Consider the following 23,379-nt stretch of genomic DNA (forward strand, 5'->3'; position numbering starts at 1 on the left):
TGGAAAAATTTTGGAGAGGCATAACCTTGGACACGGCTCCTTTCTTGTAGGAATGGGATCTACCCACTCACAGCCTTTGGGATGCCACGACCCCAGCAGCCCCAGCAGGTAGTGGTGAAATCTCCCATTGCTCCTCCATCAGTGAAGACACCAACTCCGGAGCCTGCTGAGGTGGAGACCCGCAAGGTGAGTGATGGGAGCTCCATTCCCCCTCCCTGGCCAAGCTCCGCAGCTGCAGCTGGTCACAGGGCATCTCTGCTTCTGTTTCAGGTGGTGCTGATGCAGTGCAACATCGAGTCCGTGGAGGAGGGAGTGAAGCATCACGTACGTTCCCAGCTCCTGGTTGAGCATGTGTCAGGGTATACCAGGGCAGCTGAGAGAAATGGCTCCAGCGCGCTGCTGGCTGGGTTTGGAGCGGAACTGGCTGTGGTGGTTCTGTTAGACCCCTGTGGGACTCTGGAGGGGGGTGGTTCATACCCCAGTGGGGAGTTCTGGGGATGCTCCTGGCTGTCTGTGGCCACGGTGTGGTCCCTCATGAGAACTTCTCTACCCTGCAGTTAACGCTGCTGCTGAAACTGGAAGACAAGTTGAATCGACACTTGAGCTGTGACCTGCAGCCCAGTAAGTACCTTTCCTCCTGTGCTCTGGGGCCAGCAGCACGCTCAGAGCCAGGATTTACAGCCGTCCCTGTGTTGCAGATGACAACATCCAGGAGCTGGCAGCTGAACTGGTCCAGCTTGGATTCATTAGCGAGGTAAGCAGTCCTGGGGTTCAGGTAGGGATAACAGGTCTGCGTTCCCTTCTCAAATGGTTTATGCCAGATCACTCCTTTTCTAGCTGGGAAGGTGGGAGAAATGAGACGTGTCCCTGCGCTGGTGCCCTGCCAGGCTTTGGCCAAGCTCTCTGCTTTGCACGGGCCTGCCCCTCACTGCAGCTTGTTCTTCCCAGGCTGACCAGAGCAGACTTACCTGTTTACTTGAAGAGGCGTTCAGCAAGTTCTACTACACCCGGAACGGAGCCCTGACGGCAGTGACTGTGTCATCTTAGCAGCCCTGGCTCACGGGCGGCCAGTGCGGCTTTGTTGCCTGTGACCCCTTCTGTGTCTGTCCATCACTGTAGGGCATCAGCGAGACCCCAGCTGCAGCGCTTGGAAGCTCATCCTGCATGTGCCGTGGCTGGGCTGCGACAATCCTCCCTCCTGCCCGCCTATTAAAGGGGACTTTGAGCATCAGTATTATTTCCAGCCCTGTTTTTGTTGGGATTTTGCCAGGTGGTGCCGGGGAGCCGGGTCCTGGCTTGGGGTGTTCTGTAGCCCCATTCATGTGCATGGAGTTTGTTCTGTTTGAATTGTACAAAGTGTCTTTTGCACAGCACAGAAATTTTTTTTCTCTCTTTTTTTTTTTTTTTTTTTTTAATTTAAAGGTAAGCGGGGGGGGAGCCCGCCAGCCCCGCCCCCTCTCTGCACCCCCCTCTGCCGCTGCCTCTGGCACCGCCCACCCCCTCCCCTTCCCCCCCCTCCGGACGGGGGTGCCTGGGCGCCCCCTGTTCCCCGCCGACCCCCCGCCCCGGGCCGCACTTTGTTTACTGGTTTTGCACGGCCGCCCGCCCGCCCCTGCGGCTGCGGCGGGTGCGGACACGGGGCTGCCCCCTGGGGCCCCCCCGCCACCTCCGCCCCGCTCCCGGCGGAGCGCTGGGACACCCCTCCCGTCCCGTCCCGGGGTGCGGGGCTGGGCCCAGTGCCGCTCCTGCATCTCATTTCTATCATTTCCTATTTTTAATAAACTGTTTTGTAAATATGCGAGTGCTGCCTCTTTCCGGGGCGGGCGGGGGCGGGACGGGGCTGCCCGGCCCCGGGGCGGTGCCGTGGGGCGGCGGCGGCGGCAGCCATGGCGGGCGGGCGCGGGGGGCGGTGGGCGCCGGGGGCGCTGGCGGAGCCGCGGCGGCTGATGCGGGGCGGGCTGGGGCTGATCGTGCTGGGCCACGGCAGCCTGGTGCTGGGCGGCATCGTCCATGGCTCGGTCCTGCGGCACGTGGCCGGCGCCAGCCGCGCCGTCACCCCCGAGTACGCGGCGGCCAACGTGGTGTCGGTGGGCTCCGGGCTGCTGGTGAGAGCTGGGCCGCGCCGGGGGCCGGGCAGCGGGAGGGGGGCGCCGGCCCGGCCCCGGGCGCGGGCTGAGCGCGGGTCTCTCCCCGCAGAGCATCGCCGCGGGCATCGTGGCCATCCTGGTGTCGCACAACCTGTCCCGGGCAGCGCTGGTGAGTGCGGGGCCGGGGGGACAGCAGCGGAGCGGGACGGGGGCCTCGCCGCCGCCCAGCCCCCGCCCGCCGCCGCTCCCCTGGACCTTGTCCCCGGAGGCTCCTTCCGCCTGGGCCTCGCGCGGGCTGCGGGTGTCGCCTCTCGCCTCTCGCCCCGGATAAGCCCCGCTGGGAAGGAGGGAGGGCGGGTGGGCAGCAGCCTGGGCACCGGGCACCGTGCCCGTGGGCGAAGCTGCGTCCGGGGTCAGGCATCTCCCTGTGGTCGCACAGGGTGGGCCTGCTTCAGGCAGAGCTGCTGGTGGGGCCTCGGCTCTCGGCAGAGCTGGGCCCGGGCTGGGGCTTCCCGGGTGCAGGAGCCGGTGGGATGGATGGCGCTCTCCGGTGGCTCTGGGCTCATGGGGGGGGCAAGGGATGCGAAGGGTGCAAAAGCCCCATCCAAGTGCGGGGCTGAGCCGTGCTGGAAGGGGCAGGAGACCGCATGTGCTCACTTGGTGCCAATGTCTGCGGGGTTACCCTGCGGAGCTGGCGTGCGGCAGTGCGGTGTGCCTGGCCCCCTGCAGTGCCAGCCCCTGGTGTTTCCCCCAGCTCTCACGTGTTCTTGCTGCCCGCAGCATTGGACCCTGCTGAGCATGTCCCTGTTGAACTGCCTCCTGTCCACAGCGTGCAGTGTGGGCCTGGCGCTGGCCATCGCCCTCACCGTTCACAGCCGGGGCATGCACCTTGTCAGGGGCTGTGACAGCTCCGCGCTGCCTGATGATGCCCGTGCAGCCATAGCGACCAACGACTGTCCTTTCAACACCACACGCATCTACGTGAGTCTGCAGGGCCCCTCCCGCTCTTCCTCTTTTTGTCTCTGCTTCCTCTCTTTTTCCTTTTTCTCACTCTCTCTCGCCCACCCTCTCTCTGCCCCTCTCCCTCTCCCCCCCGTTCCCTTCGTTCTCTCCTTCCCCTGCTGCTTGCGCAGCCCCTGCTCAGCCGCCTGCAGGCAGGCTGGGTGCCATGGACCTGGCTCCCTGAGGGACCTGCAACCCTCTGCCCTGCAGGACACGGCCCTGGCGCTCTGGTTCCCTGCCATGCTGCTGGCAGCCGCAGAAGCTGTGCTGTCTGGCAGGTGCTGTTTGGTGGCCCTGATCTTCCGGGGCATTGGGCCCTGCGCACGCGGCTACAGCAAAGAGCAGGTATGTCCCATTGGCCCGGACTGGGCTCCCTGCCTCTGCCCCACCATTGCTGCCTTTTTGCTGCCTTTTGAAGGTGCTGGGTGCTGCTCGGTCATCCTTCCTGTACAAGCAGGCTGTGCAGCAAGGGGAGGGGGGGAATGTGTGCAAGGGGAAGGTGATGGCGGGGGGGGGGAATGACAAGTTTGAACATCTTCTGTCTAGCCTTGGTGACAGACTGGCACCCCTTCACCTTGGGGAGTTGCAGAGGGACCCTCCTCTTCATCCCACTGATAGCCAAGCTGGTCTGTCCTGGCTGCCCTGAGCGAGTGCCACCCCCACCCCCCCACCTGGCCCAGCCCTTCATACATCACTGGGACCCTCCACCTCCATTTTTCTCTCTGTAGCTGGCCGGGCTGAGTACAGTGAAGGAGGGTCCACCGCGTGAGATGCAGCAACTCCTGGCTGAGACTCGTGCCTAGAGCTGGAGAGGTGAGTGCTGTGCGTGGGCTGTGCCTGGCAGGGGGCGAGCGGGGGCAGGCTCTGCTGGCAAGAGCGCCCCTGCCCACACCAGCTCCCTGAAACGCCTCTTTCCAAACGCAAGTACTGGACATGGGTGTTGGCGTGTGCCTGGCCCTGCAGCGTGGTCCTGCTCTCACGAGTCCTCTTTCACTCCAGGTGGTGCTGCAGGAGGGCTGCCATCAGCCAGGTGACGTTTCAGCTGCACTGTGCTCCTGCCCCAGAGGCAGGCGTGGGGAGGGTGGGCTGCAGGGGGAAGGGGTGCATCTTCCTCCCCCCCAGACCCACCACCCCTCCTGGGACAAACCCCGCAGATTCCAGACACGAGCTGCCAGGGGTCACCAGGCAGCCTTAGCCCAGCAGGCGCCATGGGCCCCAGACACCCTCCCGTCCTCCCCCAAGGCCCTTGCTGGGACACCGAAGGCTCCATTGGTGTTTTACGTGTGGTGATGGGAGCAGGCGGAGGTGCTGGGGCCTGGCAACAGCCAGGGCTGTCCTGGTGCTGGTGGGCCTGCTGCAGGGCCAGCCGGCCAAAGAGGGGAAGGCGAACAACCCCTTTGTTGGGAGCCTGTGTTGTTTCTCTGGGTAAATAAACTTTTAATTTTCACACTGGCTGCTGTAAGTGGCTCCCCCGGGTGGATGCCAGCTGGGAGATGGGCCCAGTGATGGAACGATGGCGCAGCTGGTGTGTAAGCCCATCTCCATGCTCGCCCCACCAGGACCAGGGATGTAGACAAACGCATGGTTGCAGTGTGACAGTCACCCAGCAGGGCCAGCAGACACGTGTGCAGGGTTATCACCCTGTGCGCTGGGAGCTACACGTGTTCCTGGACTCGCATCCCTTGACAAAGAGGAGCACAGCAGGGTTGAGAAACATGTTTACTGGGGGTGAAAGTGGAGGGTGTTGCAGGACAGGCCCGAGAGCTGCCATGGTCCAGCTCACTGGAAAGAGAAGCTAGTGCTCGGGAGTCCCCCACACCACTGGCTGAGGAACTTGAGCACATCCTGGCACGCAGGGCTGTGGGACGTCTGCAGAACGAAAGAGGCCTTGGCAGTGGCCAGGGGCAGTGCCATCTCTCCCTGCCAAGGATATCCCTGGGGCAGACAGAGCTGCACAGCCAGGGCTGGGCCTGCCCCGGCTCCACGAGCGAGGGTAACCCCTGCCCAGGTTCCCCTAAAACCACCCCAGTTCCCCATCTCCACCCCACAGGACAATGTTTTATTGTCAGCGTGAGGGGTTGCACACCCCTCCCAGCCCATCTCCCTGCCCCACGGGGTGCCTGGCTCACCTTGACAGCCATCAGGAACTTGTTCCATGTGTCCTTGTTGGTTTCTCGGCCTGGCCGCTTGAACTCTATCTTGTTCCTCAGCACAGGGTACCCTGGTCACACAGTGACACCCTCAGAAACAAGCCAAGACCCACAGCAGACCCCTGGCTTCTAGAGACAGATTGAGGAAGGGGGTGCCTGCAGTGGTAGGATCAAAGGAAAATGGAGGCCTGTGTCTCTGGCGAGGGCACCCAGCGACGTGAAATGCGTGCATCCTGCCCCTGATCTTTGGAGACGGAGCCCTGCTGCTGGTGGCCTATGCCAGCTCCCCCTTCTCCAACCCACTCTTTTGAGTCCTGCAGCGCAATCCCCTGCTGTCTGAAACCTGGGGGGGGGGGCGCGGTTAGCACTTGCCAGAACAGATTTTGTAAAGCGGGGCAAAGCAGGGCCAGGCACTGCGAGTGCACATGTCAGTGCTGCCCAGGCAGTCTGTTAATCATAGTCACAGAATGGTAGAAACAGTATGGTGGAGGTTAGAAGGGACCTCTGGAGTCTATATGGTCCAGTCCACCCCCAACCCTGCCCCAGCTCAAGCAGGGCCACAGCCAGTTGCCCAGGACTGTGTCCAGACAGCTTTCGGCTGTTTCCAAGTACAGAGATGCCCCAACGTCTGTGCAACTTGTTCCAGTGCTCAGTCACCCTCACAGTAGAAAATGGACCCTTCTATCTCCTCCAGCAGAACTGGTCCCGCAGCCAGCCAGTCTCCCTGCTCCTCTTTCAGCAGAGCCTGAATTCCCTCCCAGATCCCCCTTTGCAATGTATTCCCACTCCCCATCTGGCACCATGTGTGAGCTGCCTGGAGCGTACCTGTGAGCACGCAGGGCAGGGAGCGCACCCCGGTATTTGCTGCCACCAGTGAGGCTTCGTATGTGTCCCGCTCGTCCTGTGGCAGCACCTGCTCCAGCCGCTGGTCCATGGACATGGTGAGCACCCAGTCCCTGACCTCCTCCCGCTTCTCCTCCTGCAGGGCAGAGGACAGGGCACCTCCTGACACGGCACCTGTGATCCTGCCCAGCTGCTGCTCCACAGTGCGAGGGCGTACACGGAGGGGGCAGGACATGCGTGTGCACACAGGATGTGCACACACGTGCGTGTGCACATATCTGGGGGTGGGGGATTGTTTGCATGTGTGCAGAAACACACGTGTATATTGGGAGGAGAACATGAGAAAGAATGTGTGTATGTGCCTGTGTGTGCTGGGGCTGTGTGCAGGGGGCAATGCTGTGCACATTTCCATCTCCTCTAGCACCTGCTGTCCCACCCTTGCCCCAGTCCTTGGTCAGAGAGGGCCCTGAAGCAGCATCACTGGTCATGGGAGCTGGAGACGGCAGATGACACTCACAGGGACGTGCTGTTGGGCTGGAAGTGGCACTTCAAAGGGAATGTCTGTGTTCTGGAAATCAGAGTGGTCCAGAGAATCCAGGTTCCCTTCTTCAATGGCCTGAGGAAGGAAAAGTGGTGGAGCACTAGGCAACCCCTCCTTGGAGTTGAGAGCATAATCTACATTGTGAGGATGCCATTACTGATGCCCCTCTTTAATAGCGCTGGGGTGACTGGGCCCTCCTGGGACGTGGCATTTATGGTCATCCTCTGCAGTGTCAGAGGATGTGTGCCCCTGAAACACTGAATTAAAACTTGTCAGGTGGCCTCAGAGAAGGGAAAAATGAAATGGGGAGCTTTTTTCCCCAGCAGCTGGTGACAGCACTTGGAAGACTAGTGCAGAAATGTCTGTCAGCTTCCTGGGCTTTGGTGTTGTCTGGTGACCAACCTGGTAGTCAAGGAAGGCGATGACTGGCAGGGGGGTGTGCCTGAGTCTTGTATCACAGTGGCTAAAGCACTGGGCCATGCCCTCCACCCCTCAGGAAATTTTCCTTCCCTTGGAACAACTCAGATCATCATGAAAACTGTAATGGCACTTGCAGCCATGAAGACCACAGGCCTGAACTGTTAGGCCAACTTGCTCTTTGCTGCAGCCCGCATGCGTGGTGGCATTGGCACACGCATGGTGGCACACGCATGGTGACACAGCCAGAGCTGCTCAGGTGCTCTGTGTGGCAAGTGCCTCCACAGCTAGTGTTACACACAGGTACACCCAGCAGTGTCCTCCATCAGCACGAGCTCAACTGCGTGCTGCCACGTTCAGACCTCAGGAGTCCTGTGGCCAGGCTGAGGCCTGTTTTGGCCCTACAGCCCCTTGTCATTTTCAGTACAATAGCCCTCCCTCCATCAGACTATACGCACATCTGAGAGGTCCAGGAAGCGGTTCAGGAAGATGAATGCCATGTTCTCCCAGCTGACTGCCTAGTAGAGAGAGAAACCCCAGGTAAGACCAGACAGCTTATCTGCACAGACACAACTGTCCTGCCTGAGCGATGGCTAGAAAGCACGTGGTTCTGTTTGTGCCACTACATCTTGCTTGCAGCATGGGTAATGCAGAAGGAGAGTGCACATCCCAGCTCACCATCCCGGAGACTGCTTCACAGGTGACCACTGGGATAACCAGCCCACTGGCCACAGGCTGTCCTACAGGACTGAGTTGGGCATTATTGTACAGGCAGCATCAGACAGTGAGAACATGCTGCTCTGCCTTCCATGTGGCATTGCTATGGGCTGGCAGAGCCTATAGCCTCAGGAGTAAGGTAACACGTAGGTGACCCAGAGCAAGGCAGATCAGTTAGGAGTCCTGAATCTACACTAACAGAGCCATGAAATACAATGTGGCCCCCAGTCTACCCCTGGGTCTGCGGTTCATGTCCCCCTTGCTAGTTCAGGTCTGCCCTCCCACACCTACTGCTGTTCCATGACAAAGTACAGAGGCTAGCAAGCTGTTTGAGGAAAGGCCTCCAATGCCAGTGTCTGGCTACTGGTCTACCAGTGCAGCTAGGGGACGATAGGGGAAGATAAAGTTGAGAATCCCTGAGCCCAGGGTCCTCCACTTCCTTAGCTGCTCTGGTGGCAGATAGCTCTTACCTTGGCAGCTATCCCAGCTTCATAGAAAGCCTTGTCTGCAGGCAGGAGCTCAGTGTGGCGCAGTAAGGAAATGGACAACTTGGCAGCCACAGTGTCCTGCAGCCACAGGGGACAGTAAAGCCACAACAATCAGTTCAGAAAAATCAGGTCTGAAGGGGTCTCATGAGATCATCCTGCCCCGCACTCATGGCAGGGACACTGCACCCACATATTTCTGACATGCAACAAAGGTTAAAAACTTCAGTCCTGACTGTAAGTACCCTCACTATGTGAACACACAGGAAGACTGTCACCAGAAGATGAAGTTCTTCTGCTTTATAAACCTTGCGGGTTTTTTTTTTTTTAACTAGAAGCCACACTCAAAATCCCACCATTTGAGTCACCAAACAGTTGAGCTTGGAAGGGAGCTCTGGTGATTGCCTAGTCCATCCTCCCCCACCCCATTCAAAGCAGAGTAAGCTACAGCAGGTTGTTCGTGAACGTGTCTGGTCAGGTTTTGAGTATCTCAAGGGACGGAAACTCTCCACCCTCTCCAAGAAACCTGTTCCGGTGCTCAGCCAAAGTCACAGTAAGTTTTTTCTTGTATTCAGTCATGTAAGAATTTTAGAGCAGGGGTGAAGAATTGAAGGGAGATTTCAGTTTTCTGCTTGCCAGATAGGGTCTCTTCACACCAGAACTGGGAAGACCACCCCTTCTTCATGGCCCCAGACAGACTACCCAACACCTCAACATTTCAAAACTGTGTGGGTCTGTACAGGTTTCCAAGACATCAGACTTGGCTCTTTCTGACAAGTCTGTGGGCCCCCAGTATCTACACGTGCAGCCATGGGGAAGCCCCATAGAAGGCCCAACACACAGGTCCAGTATCTGCCAAAGCCCTGTGTGATGGCAAGCACCAAGGCCCATGAGCTCCCAAAGCCCTGTGCAATGCCAATCTGCTCTCCAGACCATGCGTGAAGCCCAGCAGCTCTCATGGCCCAGGACAGCTTAAGAGGAAGCAATGCCTCTCCTGGGAAGACCAGATTTTTCTGTGATCCCTACATTTCTGCTGGTGCCTCTGCTCTCACAAGTCATGCCAAGCATATGGATCAGCTTCCCACTGCTTTACATCTCAGTCCCAGTGGCTGGGGGCAGGTCCCACTATAAGGAGCCAGAGAAGACTATCTCCAGTTCCACCTGATAGTGGTGGGCTCACAGATCACTATAGTCCCATTCTCATGCATCCATGATGTGCAAGTGATCCATGAAGTGGAATAGTGAACTATGGATAGCCCTGAACCTGCACGTCCCCACAGGGCTCTGCACTCAGGGTGGTGACCTGGCAAAGGAACTTCAAAAACCTTACCAGTTGCTTCACGCCCTGAGCAGCGGAGCGGGTGGCATAGTAGTGAGAGATCAGCAGCATCGTTTCAAACTCTTCATGTGCTGGAGTGTTTGCCTCGCTTGACTTTACTAAGTTTTCACACTGAAGAAAAGGAGAGTAAATGAGAACTTGAGAGCACTGGGCACTCTTCATCCACTTGAGTTCAGGGAAAAGCTGTGGGAGAGAAGGATCTGAAATATCTAGGCACCTCTGGGGACTGAAGACGGGCTGGGCCTTGGGTGCTCTGGTTCTACAGATGTGGAGATGGGGAGGACTCTCATTTCCTAGGGTCCATAGTTCTGTGCTTGCCCACCCAGGCTGCTGAATATAGGTGTAGGATGAAAAGCAGCATGTTGTGCGAGGCTCCCATGTAGCAAGGACACAGTGAGCTCTGCAAGTACCAGTGTCCAGACCCACTTCTATGATTTGGCCTCGAGTGCAGGGTCATCTTCCCTGACTTCTCTTGCCCGTCCACTTCACAGGATCCTGTTGTTCTATTGTCCACATTGTGGACATTTCCTCATTTCCCCTCCGCTTGTGTTCTACAAATACTTCCCATGTCACCTGGCTAGAGTCTGGTTCTTCTTTCTCCCCTGCTAGGAGCCAGCAGGGTGTTGGAGTCTGACAGGCAGTTGGTAGCCATGGTCCACACTCACCAGATGGAAGAGAACCTCGCGCAGGTCAGCCCAGCTGGAGTAGGCCTCGGCACAATTCATGCCGGCCGCATTCACCATCTCCACAAAGAGACGCTTGTAAATGTTGAAATTCTGCAACAAAAAGGAGAGGAATCTGCAGGGAGACAGATAGGGAGCCAGCAGAAGTCTGGAGCTCTCCTGCTGTCAAGCACAGTCCAAGGGAATGGCTGCTCTGCACGAAGGCTCCTGGAGCAGACCTGCTGCTCGCGGCAAGGGCTGCTGCAGGACACGGCAGGGAAATGAGGAAGAACGCCTCCTGCAGCCAGTGCTCTCAGAGAGACAAACATGGTTCTGGTGGTTAAGGTGTTCAAAACAAACACGAATACTCAGCTTCCCCCTGCTCCTTCCCTCTGGAAGGAGGTTGCCTTTAGTCCTCTAGCTGAGGAGCCTCTGGAAGAATGCACAGTAGGGCTGAAGGGCCTTGGACGTGCTGAACCCCTGGCAGTCCCAGTTCTGGACGGGAAGCCTGACTCATGTAGGTCATAGCACACTCTGGCAATTCCCACTGGGATGTCACGCTGTCTTCATTACCTGTGGGTTGGCAGGTGCTCCATGGTGGACATACAGGCTCAGGGCTTTGTCCCAGCTTCCTTCCCGGATGAGGTGGGTTGCATACAGAGCTACATACTTGTGTAAGACTTTATAGTTCTGGAGAAGGCACACAGAAAGCAGCAGCATGAGATTCATGACCTGAACATTTGTCACTCAGTAGGGACAGTTTCAGATGCATGGACACACACCCATACACCTGAGTCCCAAAGGGCGAGACCAGCTAATCCGAGACAGACTGCATCTGGACCTCACTGGACACCTCTAGTCCTGGCTAGCTGGTACTGTGCTGATCCTTCACACATGCAAATAAAGCTGTTTTTCAAAGGAATTTTGCCAAATTGCAGAACTTGCCAAAGGAATACTGCCAAATACCTAAAGGATGCAGTATCTCCACAATGTGGCACCTCAGGTACCAATTGTAAACTGGCCCTTTGTCTAATGAAAGAATGGATCAAAACACTTTGTGGACTGAAGATATTTGTAATTTGCAAGGCTGCTCTAGTCCGTTACTCAAATGCTGTCAGGTCTCTGGGACTGGAGGCCTCCTTGGAGTGTTGGCTTACACACATGCTGATCCCATAAACACTTTGCTAAGGACTGAGTGTCATAGGCCTTACAGAAATTCAACTAAGCAAAGACCCACTTCACCCAGGCTTAAATCCACTAATGAGATGAAGAACATGGTGCAAAATGTGCAATCCTGTCAAAACTGAGCAATGGAAACAAGTTTATTAAGCACAAGAGAGACCAGCGCCTCAGTGATATGCCTACAATTTGAACACCCAGATGTGGATGCTGGTGAAACACGAGGGGCAGGACAGTTTGGGATAAAGACTTAGTCTGGTACATGACCTCTTTTGATAAATGTAACTTTTTTCCTGTACAATCAACGTAGAACAGGTGAGTCAAAAGTCATGAAATTCTGCACTGGTCAGTGCAAGGTTGTGCACAACCTGGAGCAAGGTTGTGCTAACGCTCTTTTAGAGGCATAAACAGACTAACATCTTCTTGGACTGAATGCGGTAGCACTGTGTGCTCACAATAAAACTGATTAAGCCCTTACCATTAAATTGAGCATGAAGTTATTCTTTATGGAAGAAGATCAACAGTGGTATCCCCTGATAATTAGAACATCAGCAGAGAAGTCTCCAAGATAACAGCTACTACAGCAAAGACCATTTGTATCACCAGAGAAGCCCGAGTCAAAAATAAATCAAGTTTACTGTAGTAGAGCCCAAACTCAGGTTACTGGTTACTGCATTAGAAACCTAGTTATAAAAATACAGCACAACACAATACCAGTGCTTGTCCGAGTTACCAGTGTTTGCCCAAGTGACTGTCTGTGATGACTCCACTAACTGCAGACTCCATTGCCAGGGGCTGCCCTGTTACTTAATCTGAAGTAACACCTCACTTCGAAGAATCAGCACCCGCTCTTAGTTTAGCTCCTTTATCAATAACTATTGAATCAATAACCAATAACCAATCAATAACCATCGAATACAAACAGATGCTTGAAGTGGATCCTGGTAATCTAGAGTTTTCTCCTCCTGTTACTGCATTGGAATAGCACTGTAAAAGTCTCATTTTGCTTTTCTCCATTTTTATTACTCTGCTGAGGTAGTTTTGTTAGTTTTTGGTCAATAAAAACTAAAATATGTAAAATTTGCTTTCATAGAATCATAGAATCACCTAGGTTGGAAGGGACCTTTCAGATCGTTGAGTCCAATCATCAACCTAACACAGACAAAAACCATCACTAAACCGTATCTCTAAGCACTACATCTACCCATCTTTTAAATACCTCCAGGGATGGTGCCTCAACCACGTCCCTGGGCAGCCTGTTGCAATGCTTAATAACCCTTTTAGCATAAAAATTTTTCCTAATATCCAGTCTAAACATCCCCTGGTGCAACTTGAGGCTGTCTCCTCTTGTCCAATTGCCTGTTCCTCGGGAGAAGAGACCAAGGATGTCTAATTTCTACCAACACCAGGCCTCTACAGAACATGTAGAAAGGCAGCTTTCTTTTACAAATCTCTTTGCTTCCAGGGTACCAATTACTTCCAGCCCAAACAACTCACTTAGCTTTTCCCAATGCTCCATTAATCACAAAATTTAAACCCAATATGCTTCTGGGTTCTAATGCTAGGCCTACTAGGCCTGATTGGGCAACATGGGGACAGTGAGGAGGTGTTTTTTGAGCTGCTGCAGTGACCCCCGTGCTCCCCCCAGGAACGACTGCTTTGTCCTTCCCACTCGTTCCTGCTGATCCTGCTTCAGCCAGCCAGGACCCATGTCTGTCTCCTGGGGGCTCACACAGGCACTCACCTGCTTAGCCGCAACCTCTAGGCACTTCTCCCATTGCTCCTGCTCTGCGTACATATCCAAAGCGGCCATGACATCTATTCCCACCAGCTGGGGATGGAAACAACCATAAATTCACTGTGCAGGCAAGGTTTCCTACCAGCATCAAGGCAGGCCATCAGCCCACCCAGGTCTTGCATACACACAGTCCCTCCCCCTCGACGGCATGGAAGCACAGAGCCAGTGAGACCCATCTGGTGTGCAGAAACCATGACTCACAGGCACATACAGACTCCTCGCCTGTGGGCATACTCAGGCAAAAGCCCCATGAGAAAGGCCCCAAGGATGGACACAGATCCTGACATCACTCCCTAGCCTGTGAGACACCCCAAATACGTACCGAATCTACCTTTCCTTGGTTCTTTAAATACTCCTTGTAACGCTGGTCCACATACTCCTCTGACCTGCTGGGCAGAAAGAATCTTAATAGGCAGCAAGACTAATAGTGTCTTGCGTCAGTGCAGAGACTGGATTCAACTTTGTCTACTTTGGGAAAAAGAGGACCTACAGCTGTGCCATGTCTTTCTCGTGCCAGCTGGGAGCATAGGTGGAAGGGGAAAGAAAGGGTCTAGACATCTAGACTTTGCAATGTAATGTGTGAGGAGCATATGGCATCACAGGACTTTCAGAAGGAAGTGCATGTACAGGATTATGACAAGGGAAGGGGAAATAGGGATGGGGTAAAAGGGGATAACAATTTCCATGGGATGTGTGGCAACAGAAAGGTGTCAGGACGGAAAATGGCTTGGGAAGGGCAGCTGGAGTATGTGCCCTATTGAGCCTGGGAAGGCCACTGTGGGGAGAATCCAGGGAACCTGGGGGCACCAGGCCAGGACAAGGAATCACCTGGGGGTGGGAGAGGGAGCAGAAAGAGTAGAATTTGAGACGTTCAGGGCATACCTGGGGTCCAACTCCTTAGCGACGCGCTTGGCTTTGCTCCATTCCTCCCCTTCAATGAAGGCATCGATAGCTTCTTGGATGAGGTCCAAGTTGAGGTAGAGTTCAGCTGCCTGCAGGGTCAGAGACAGTTCCATGGGAGATGAAAACCCAAAGGCACCCTGCAGCCCAGGCTGCAGTTGATGCTGTGGGAAATGACCAGCACATAGCAATGACAGAAAGTCTCTTCCCAAAAGATAACTCCCCTTCTCTGCTTCCTGCCTCCTCCCAAGGCCTGGCTCTCTCACTCTATTCCAGGATCTTATCCCTTCCCCTCCTTCCTCCTCCTTGAGGACTCTGTGCTGCCTAACTCTGGATAGGGCCACCCACCCATCACCTCAGGATGTGATTTGGCCTCCTTCCCTTGGATAGAGCTCTCCCTTCCTATGTCACCGCTTCTTCAGTAGTCTGGGGGCAGAAGCCAGCCCTTACCGCACTGTATTTCTTCATGGCCACCAGCTGAGGAGCCACAGTCCGCGTCACCTCCATGCTCTGTGACTGACCCAAGAATTTAATGGCCAACTCAGCAGCCTGTGAAGAGAAATTATCAGCAGCACAAGTGATGAGTTCTTTGAGAGAGGGATGAAGCTAGGAAGAGCTCAGTCCTAGCTAAAAGACTGAGAGTCATGAGCATTTGAACTATAGGTAAGAGAAGAAATGACAGCACACTTGAGCAATTCAGAGAAGCAAAGCCCAGCTACTTTCACACATGGGAGAAGATCAGACAAGGACATAATTGTTGCTGAAACTGGTACAAGGGCACAGGTACAAGTGAAAAGTATGAACAAGAACACAACCCAAAGGCTGGTGGACATGGACCACAAGAAGAAGAAAGGGTGCTCATCTAGGCAAGGTCTAACTCATACAGTCCAGCTCTTCCATGCACGGAGGTATGGGCACAAAGACACTGTCATGCTCCTGGAAGTGGTGTCACAGCAAGGATGTCAGTGCAATGCAGGATAAGCACACAGCCCATCATGGCTCAAGAGAATGGCCGTGAAGGCTTTCAGACCCTGTGGTCACTGGAGTCTGCAGATTCTCTCTTGCCCTGCAGTGATTGAGGTTATCTCTGGGATGCTCTGCAGGTTGTGGGAGAGCTCCTAGACCACAGAACAGATGAAGGGAATCATAGCCTCCTGACTGTACCTTCAGCAAACACTTCTCCATCAGGACGCTGTTGCTGGGATCCCGCACCTTCAGATAGCAGTCCACTGCTCTGGCATATTCCCCAGCCTGCTCCCACTCCCGTGCCTGCTCCAGCAGCCCTTCTGTTCCTCTGCAGGGAGGAATGCAGGCTGTGAGCAAGACTGGGATGCTGCCACAGAGATCCTGTAGACAGTGTGTAGGGCATGGGCAGGGAGGTGCACAGCAGAGGTAAGCTGGGACCTCAAAGGGGGCTGTGCGTGTAACAGGGAATGCACACAGCCAGTGCTGAGGGGAGAGCTGATAAAGGACCCTGGGGAGATGCACTGGTGGTACAGGAGACCTGGGAGATCTGTAAGTGGCGAGAAGACATCTGGGAGACCTTGTATGGCAAGAAGCAGCCTGGAGTCTCCCAGAGCAGGGAGGAAGGATGTTAGGAAATCTATGTAGGAAGAAGTCCAGGGTCAGGCTATCTCTGTAAGGCATCAGTCCGCACAATGCTCTAGGGGAAAAGCTACCCGTCTGTTCCCTGCAGCCTGACCACAGCATTCCTTACCTGGTGCCCTTCTTGGCAGCCTCCCTGCCACACTCCTCCTGTAACTCTTCTAGCCGACTAGGCACGTATTCCTTGCAGATCCGCAGGGCCTCACTCCACATCCCAGCCTCCTGCACAAGCCCAAAAGGGAGGAAAAATTTTCACCAGTTGACCAGGATCCCCCACGCTCCTGGCATCACACAACACATCTAGCCTCTCATGGCATCTTGCCTCTCATGTCATCACAGGACCCACTGGAAGACACAACCACAGCAGCACCATCCAATTCTTTCCTCCCCCAAAATAGCACCTATGTCTATCCATTCACCCAGGCTACCTCGGCGGAAAGTGTTTATCCATTCTAGCTACCTCTGTGGAATGGACACTTACAGTCTCCAAATGCGTCCCCTCCTGCTACCCCTGAGGACCGCTCATAGCCTTCTGGCACGATACTTCTCCCAGAGCTGTAAGAGAGCTCAGCTATGCTGTGAAATCTCTACTGGTTCAATCTTCTAATAGCAGTTCTACTAGGAACCACCTGAGTAAATGGTTTCTCTTTAGCTGCTGACAGGGAGGGCTGGGAGATGGATTTCACTCCTCCTCCATCCAAACTGGGTTCTTGTCCAGTGAGGAAGACAATGATATTGTTGCAGACTACACTCACCTTGTAGTACTTTATTGCCAGCTCAGGTCTCTGTGCTCGCAGGAGGAAGGCCTCTGCTTTCTGGAACTCTCTCTGCTCAAAGGCAAAACGTGCCTGTCCCACAAGCACATCAGCCACGCTGTCTGGGTCATGAGCCTCAGCCACCCGCTGTGCAGCATCCCAGTTCTGATTATGCACGAACCTAGGGGAATCAACATATGATGTAATAAGAAGGACAGCAAGGAGCAGACCAGTGCTGGGGAAGCAACCAGGCTGGCATCAGGTAGGGAGAGGAGATGCAGCAGGCCAGGACAGGGAAGGATACATACATCAGCACTGCCTCCTTGGGTTTCCCAGCTTTAATAAATTCTGCTTCAGCCTCTTCAAATTTGCCCTAGGAGAGAGGAAGGAATTTGCTTGCATGCCTTCCTGCCCTGATACCATTGCATGACCTCCTCTACTGACTATGAGGCAGAGAGATTTATGAAACAAAGATTTGTGTGGAAGCTGGAGGCGGTAATCATGGAGCTTTGTGGGTGAACAGTGACCACAGCCATTAAAGGCCCTGCTGCAGCAACCCTTAAGGACAACTATTCAATGACCTGAGCAACCAGGGAACTCTCACCTGTTCCAGGGGGTAAAATTACCTCATCTTCTAGGAACATGGCATACTTTAAGTGGATCTCTGGCATCTTCTGCTTCATGGAGAGGCGAGCCAGTTCAAAAGCAAATTCAAAGACCCTGCAACAAAAGAGAAAACGGGGTGAGAGCAGGACTATGTTCTGTGAGGTCATGCCTTCATCAAGCGCATGACATCAGTTACAGCACGAGACACTGTGAGAAGAGAGAGGGGAACACAGAGGGTGCCAAGTGAATGGGCACTGCCCACTCGTGCTCCTGACCAGAGAACAGGAACTTTCAGAGTCCCCACTAAGGAAATTCAACTCCTTCACACTCGTCATTAGTGCCAGAGGCCCTTAGTTCAACCCTAAGGGGACATCACAAGACTCCCCCGAGCCTGGCGATGTGGGAGAGCTGGGGGAGAGCAGCAGGGAATGGCAGTGCAGTCGGATGGCTAGCCAGGTGCAGAGTGGGGCCAAAACTCTTCTGGCAGGCAGTTACTTATGGTGACATGAGGAATACCTCCTCCCGTGTTCAGAGGCTCTCACAAGGCCCCCCTGCTGAGGCTAAAGGGCAAACTCCTTTTGCCTGCCCAGCTCTGACTTGACATTAGAGAGGCTAACAGGTGGACATGATGTGTCAAGGAAGAGCAACGCCTGTGTGAAGAAGTACAGGTGGGGTGGGAAGACATGCCATATCCTGCACCTGCAGCTATCATCTGCATACGGTTATCTTGAGTCACCCCTTTTTTCTTAGGTCAGGCAGATGGGAGAGAAGTACTGCGCTGATGGACCTCCTTACCCGCTGTCTGCTGCATGGTCAATGGCCATCTCCAGAAGTCCAAATTTACTGAGGAGTTTCACAGCTGCCTCTCCACCCAGGCTCTTTGCCCACATATAAGCCACGTGCTTATAGGAGTTTGCTCCTCCGTGTGCCTTGGCCACCTATTCAGAGCAAAGAAAGGGGAAGAGCCCGATTCATCCATTTCGTCTTCCGCAGGCTGAGCCAGGACTCCCTCTCACATGATCCCTGTTGTCATGAGGGAGCACCAAAACCAACTGTTCTCTCCTGAGGAACCCTTCTGTAGCCACCACTGGACCGGGGAGAATGAGACAAAGGTTTATACAGCAAAGCAAAGAAGAGGCTGCTGCTTCCTCAGCTTGGTTCACACTGATGTTAGGTCAGCAGAAGTGACCCCTGGCAGTCTGTGTCCCCACTGGAGGGGAGCAGTGCCGGGGGGGGCTGTGACAGGGTGGCTATGGGCAGAGCAACACCTCTGCGGTACAATGCGGTGCAGTGGTTAGGAGCAGACCAGTGCCTGCAGGAAGGCAGTGCTGCACAGTGGCCAGGGGCCAAGCCCTGCTTTTGGGGTGCGATGCTGCAGAGCAGAAGGCGCAAGGGCCTCCAGTGCTGTGCCACATGCTGAAGCTAGGTAGTGTATGCCAAGTCTTCAAATTTTGCAGTGAACAGAGACAGAGCAGTTCCTACCAGGATCCTGCAGTCAAAGCCTGACCCCTGCACAGTGGGATAGCTGTGAAGTGATTAATACCCTGTAAGCTTCCTCCCACATGTCATTCACTCTGTACATGTTTACTGTGGCCTTCCAGTCCTTAGCTTCCAGGTAGTGGTACTCGGCCTCCTGTAATCGCCCCTCTGCCTCCAGCTCCTGCAATTAGAGGCCATGAGTTAGTGACGCTCTTGTCTCTGCTTGGCCCAGTTGATCCCCTGCCATGAGATGCACTCACCTTGCCCAGGTGCAGGTGGGTATCGCTGAGTAAGTCCTTGTGATACTTGGCCACTAGGCAAACCATCTCATCATACATCTTACACTTCTTGTACATGGTGATGGCCAAATCAGGTTCATTCACAGTGATATACAGCCTGGGAACACAAGCACATTCAAACGGTTCAGCCAAGGACACGAGCAGTCCCTGCAGCCTCTCTGCATCCTGCCCTCCTGGAGCCAGGTCCTGGGCACACTGTCAAAAGGCATGACTGGTGGTGTGGCATGCAAGGCTGAACACTGCTTAGATAGAGCCCTTCTGTTATGCCACCATCAGCTGCAGTAGGGCAAAGTTATTCCCTCCATCCTCAATTGTCAACCTAAGCTGTGACTTAGAGGGAGCCTCTGGGCTTCTGTGACCTGTTCTCATCTTGGCCTCCAACCTGAGGCTGTCTGTCCTGTTGGGATGGTAACATGACAATGTCAGCTCAACTTACTCATACAGGCCAGCAGAAAGATTAAACCAAATGTGACCTCACCAGCTGTAATGCCCCCTTTCACGTACCGGGCATCCTTGAGATCAAGCACCATGGCATCAGATACACAGCTGTGTTTGTTCATGTACCCACTAACGCTATTGTGTTGTTATTAATCTAGAACTGACATTAGTAACCTGGATGGGAAACACTCCACTTTCCATATCTTATCCTCAGCTGACCATGACAGATCAGATGTAGCGCTCTGCAGTGGGGAAAAGCCTTGACATATTTCCTCTACTCCATGAGACACTTGCACCCAACCTGGACCTCCTTTCTGTTCTGGTGGACAAAGATACATTAATAGTCAGTGACTTCTCTTCCTATGAACTCTGAAATATCAGCTCTAAGTCTCCACATGTGGACAGCGTACCTCTGACCTTCCCAAACCCTAGTCTCAAACTCTACTCACCCACCCGGAAAGGGCTCCTCCTCACTGCAGCCCTGTTTTCAGAACTCAGTCTTGGACTAGTACCAAGGAAGATGCTCACCTCTCTGCTTCTTTGTACTTGCCCTGCTTCTCCATCTCTTGGGCCTGGGTCACATAGAGCACCGACACATCTTCCTGACTCATACACTTGACTGCCAGCTGCCAAAAGGAACACACGTGGGAGAAACTACAGCACGCTGCACAGCAATTTCTTGATACGTGGTAGTGAAAGAAAAGGGGGAACCCGTCCTCCTTCCCATTACAACCAGGTGTATATGCCATATGATCTGCAGAGAATGGGTAGCCATTTGTCACTGTGGTCAAAGCACACAGGACCAACCCCCTTGGAGAGTGCTCTTTGTGTCACAGGCGCACCCACACAGGGCTGGGCACAGACAGCATATGAATACCAGGGACTACTTCTGGATGCCCCCACGTGCATCCTTTGGGAAGAGTGCTTGTTGATCAGGTGTTGCTGTACAAGGCACTGCCACCTTCTGATGAAAGACATTTCACCAAGCAGGGTGAGGTCCCCAGAAGCTTTGGCTCCCGACTCTACCTTGTGAGCCTGTTCCCAGAGCCCAGCCTGTGTGTACATGTCAATGGCATCCTTGGTCCGGTCTCCTTTGATGTACAGCTCCTCTGCAACCTGCAGGGAAATGACCATACTCAGCAGTTACAAGGGACACAAAGAGCAGCAATGATGGTCCTCTGTGGCCTCACCTGATACTCCTGTAAAGCTGCATAGTGCTGGGCAATCTTGAGATAATATTTGGCTGCTGTCTGTTTGTCCTGCAAGTCCAAAATGTAGATGGCCTTCTTCCATTGCCGGGCTCCCAAGGCTGCCTCAATGGCCTTAATTGAGCACCTAGCATCAAAAACATAACTCTTTATAGCCAGCCAGCAGCCATCTCCTCCAGCTGAGCTAAGGCAGGGAGAGCAAAGTGGTCTGCTGCTTGATACTTCTTCCTGGGTTAGAGCAGAAAAAGGGATCTGAATACCTGGCAAAGCTAAGGGGAAAGAACGAAAAGCTAGGACAGCAGGGAAGAGTAGTCAGGGCTGGAAGACCTTGGGAGAGATGCAGGAAGGCATCCACAGTTGGGGCCAGCAGAGACTGCACATAAGCACCAGTGGCACTGGCAAAGTGGGGTCAAAGGGGCTTACTCAGGCAAACCCCCTGCTGATTTAAGCAAACCATAACAACTTCAGAGCTTGCCCAGTTATACTGCAGGTTATATAGCCATCACCTGCCTCTACCTGGCTTCAATATAGTGGTTAATAGCAGCATCCAGCTGTTTCTGCTGTACCAGATGGTCTCCCCAGGCCTCCTCCAGCTTCACAACTTCTGCGGGAAACGCCAGGCGAGCCAGTTCCACTGCTGTAAGGGGACATGATAGCTGTTACAGAGAATCCAGCAAGGAGCCAGAACTGCGAGGAGAACAAGGGCCTTGGATGGGGCACAGAGGGAGGGGAATGGTGACTGACTGATCCATTCCAGCTCCCATGGGCTACCCAACAATCTGGACCCCTGGAGAGCTGGACCAAATCCATGCTGGTGCAACCAGCATGATCAAGGCCTTGGGAACAGGATGCTGTTCTAGGACTATGTGTGCAGGTACAACTATGTGAAAATACATACGTTGAATGAGATGATACATGGAAGCTTCAGAGCATCTAGGCATCTCTGGGCTCCAGGGCAATAGCTCATGTTGCCATTGCCACCAGGCCAGAGCACCCAGGCTCCTTCTGGGCATGGATGCGGGGAGGAACATATTTAGCACAATACCTTTCAGGAAGGCATTGCCCTTGCAATAGCACTCCAGAGCCTTCCGTGGGTTCCCAACTTTCTCAAACAGGTCTCCAGCCTAATGACAAATAAAAGCTGCCAGTTTCCAGAGCCACTACTTCCCCACACCATCATGTACCCTACCAGCCCCATGTACAGAGCTTGTCAGTCCTACCACACAGACTTCTCCATCAGCTATGCCTTCCCCACTAACCAAGAGCATGGGGATAAAGGTAACTTCTACGAAAGACTGCATATGCCGAGACCATTGTCCTCTCTGCCGATCCACATATCCCAAGTGTTTTTCTGGGGCATCATCTTCTAACAGGATGAGTTTTTGAGACAACCTCTCTTCTTCGCACAGTGTCTGGTACAGCAACAGCCTTTTCTACGACTACAGCCCCTAGGAGCTCTGCTATGCAGATGCTCATACAGGAGCTCTGGGCATGAGTAGCAAAGGGGGAATCTCAGCCTCTTGCATCAGAAAGTTCTTTCCCTGTAGGAAAGGGTGGCAGCCAACAGGGTGGGATGAGGCTCAAAGCTTGTAGAATTTAGAACATAATAGAAGAAAGGCCATCCCAGCAGACCAAAGATTCATTCCCTTCTGTATCTGAATGGTGATGAAAGCACAAGTCTGGAGAAAGACTGCAAGAACAGATCAAGTATACACCAGCCTTTCCTCTGTTATATCTATCCATCTCTGACCATCTGCATTGTAGAAGCTTCCCGAGTTTGTGTCATGATGCCCTCATATCATCATACTTAAAGGCTTCTGACAGACTCTACCTCCATGATTTCTCTAATCACTTTTGTACTTTATACTTTTTGGTAACAAAGCATCTGGCAGCAATAAGTTCCACAGTTACGCTTTCAACTGAAGGCTTAAGAAAAGGTGACAAGTTTGGAAAAATCACAGAACTCTCCTGGGTCAAAATGAAATGGTCAGGAAATGCTGAAGGTAAAATGAGACCGGAGAAATGTACCTTAAGCAGGGCACATAAAGTAGGCCATCAAAAAGACGTGGAGTTTTTTCACACACATAACTGAATGGGACAACTCATAGCCAATATTGTATATCAAAAAGTACAGATGGTTCAAACAGCAATTTGACAAGCTCACGGAAGTAAAATCTATCAGGAGCTCTTAAACATAAAAATAAAACTGTTCAGGTACGCTATAGTCTGCAAACTGCTGTAAAACACGAATATCCACTAGGGGAAGTATCACCCTGTATTTGCCTGCCCTGTTCTTTATATTCCTTTCTTAAACATCTGCAAGAGGCCACTGTTGGCCAGGATACCAAGTTGTACACTGGTCAGACTCAGCACATGATTATGTGCTATGTAAAAAACATCTTTTTGTTTTAAAACCTAATAATAATTAGTTACCAATTTTTTGTGTTATTAGACACAGAGAATAATCACTTCCTTTCTCTATGATATTAACGGTTCCACAGATTGTCTTCATAACCTCCTTTGTTTTTCTTCCTTAGATTTTCCATTTAGACTATCCTTATATGAAAGCTGTACCATCATTTTTTATTCTACTATGAGGAAGCACTGTACATTTTCACAGCGATATCAAGCTTTCTGTTTGATTCACAACTCCTTTCCTGTTGGTTGCTATCTTTCCAAGGGCCTCCTTGACTGTTACTGAACTCAGCTGATGTTTCAGAGACATGTTGCCAATCTTTTTCCTGACTAATAACAGCAATTCTAGACCCCACTTATGTATAATGGATGCAGTTATGATTTCCTCCCAAACGTTAACTGCAAATTTATCGATACAGAATTACATCTGCTGCTTTCCAGCTCAGTCCCCCTG

General features: G+C 53.4%; 3 protein-coding genes across 5 annotated transcripts in view; 2 read left to right on the forward strand and 1 right to left on the reverse strand.

Moving 5' to 3' along the window:
* The window catches only part of NRBP1 (nuclear receptor binding protein 1), a 45,332-nt gene extending 43,538 nt beyond the window's left edge, over positions 1–1,794 (forward strand). Inside the window, exons 14-18 of one of the 2 annotated variants that reach the window (XM_054195032.1) lie at positions 51–186; positions 271–324; positions 558–621; positions 699–754; positions 949–1,794. In XM_054195032.1, coding sequence (XP_054051007.1) covers positions 51–186; positions 271–324; positions 558–621; positions 699–754; positions 949–1,047 — 409 coding nt within the window. In that variant the 3' untranslated portion in view covers positions 1,048–1,794. The other variant, XM_054195033.1, reaches the window with a different exon arrangement.
* A 92-nt stretch (positions 1,795–1,886) lies between these two features.
* Positions 1,887–4,536, forward strand: KRTCAP3 (keratinocyte associated protein 3). Its single transcript, XM_054196880.1, has 6 exons — positions 1,887–2,105; positions 2,197–2,256; positions 2,868–3,068; positions 3,300–3,434; positions 3,818–3,902; positions 4,089–4,536. Exons 1-5 carry the CDS (start codon positions 1,887–1,889, stop codon positions 3,890–3,892), a joined length of 690 nt encoding a protein of 229 aa, XP_054052855.1. The 3' UTR covers positions 3,893–3,902; positions 4,089–4,536.
* A 201-nt stretch (positions 4,537–4,737) lies between these two features.
* The window catches only part of IFT172 (intraflagellar transport 172), a 39,387-nt gene continuing 20,745 nt past the window's right edge, over positions 4,738–23,379 (reverse strand). Inside the window, exons 22-47 of one of the 2 annotated variants that reach the window (XM_054196879.1) lie at positions 21,556–21,634; positions 21,027–21,147; positions 20,493–20,637; positions 20,329–20,418; positions 19,831–19,928; positions 18,826–18,961; positions 18,630–18,746; positions 17,882–18,024; positions 17,107–17,200; positions 16,789–16,853; positions 16,481–16,661; positions 15,838–15,947; positions 15,285–15,414; positions 14,571–14,669; positions 14,103–14,212; positions 13,543–13,606; positions 13,167–13,253; positions 10,817–10,933; positions 10,247–10,357; positions 9,573–9,692; positions 8,228–8,323; positions 7,499–7,558; positions 6,600–6,698; positions 6,065–6,218; positions 5,219–5,310; positions 4,738–4,958 (exon numbers count right to left, since the gene is read on the reverse strand). In XM_054196879.1, the coding sequence (XP_054052854.1) occupies positions 4,869–4,958; positions 5,219–5,310; positions 6,065–6,218; positions 6,600–6,698; positions 7,499–7,558; positions 8,228–8,323; positions 9,573–9,692; positions 10,247–10,357; positions 10,817–10,933; positions 13,167–13,253; positions 13,543–13,606; positions 14,103–14,212; positions 14,571–14,669; positions 15,285–15,414; positions 15,838–15,947; positions 16,481–16,661; positions 16,789–16,853; positions 17,107–17,200; positions 17,882–18,024; positions 18,630–18,746; positions 18,826–18,961; positions 19,831–19,928; positions 20,329–20,418; positions 20,493–20,637; positions 21,027–21,147; positions 21,556–21,634 (2,808 nt within the window). In that variant the 3' untranslated portion in view covers positions 4,738–4,868. The remainder of the gene's footprint in view (positions 4,959–5,218; positions 5,311–6,064; positions 6,219–6,599; positions 6,699–7,498; positions 7,559–8,227; positions 8,324–9,572; positions 9,693–10,246; positions 10,358–10,816; positions 10,934–13,166; positions 13,254–13,542; positions 13,607–14,102; positions 14,213–14,570; positions 14,670–15,284; positions 15,415–15,837; positions 15,948–16,480; positions 16,662–16,788; positions 16,854–17,106; positions 17,201–17,881; positions 18,025–18,629; positions 18,747–18,825; positions 18,962–19,830; positions 19,929–20,328; positions 20,419–20,492; positions 20,638–21,026; positions 21,148–21,555; positions 21,635–23,379) is intronic. The other variant, XM_054196878.1, reaches the window with a different exon arrangement.

The sequence above is a fragment of the Rissa tridactyla genome, chromosome 3 (assembly GCF_028500815.1).
Source record: "Rissa tridactyla isolate bRisTri1 chromosome 3, bRisTri1.patW.cur.20221130, whole genome shotgun sequence".
NCBI lineage: Eukaryota > Metazoa > Chordata > Aves > Charadriiformes > Laridae > Rissa > Rissa tridactyla.

What these genes read in the sequence shown, in the direction of transcription:
- KRTCAP3 (XM_054196880.1), top strand. Translation starts at nt 1,887, where the DNA reads ATGGCGGGCGGGCGCGGGGGGCGGTGGGCGCCGGGGGCGCTGGCGGAG. An exon ending in TCAACACCACACGCATCTAC is followed by an intron (nt 3,069 to 3,299) that starts GTGAGTCTGCAG and finishes TCTGCCCTGCAG; the next exon opens with GACACGGCCCTGGCGCTCTG. An exon ending in GCGGCTACAGCAAAGAGCAG is followed by an intron (nt 3,435 to 3,817) that starts GTATGTCCCATT and finishes TTCTCTCTGTAG; the next exon opens with CTGGCCGGGCTGAGTACAGT.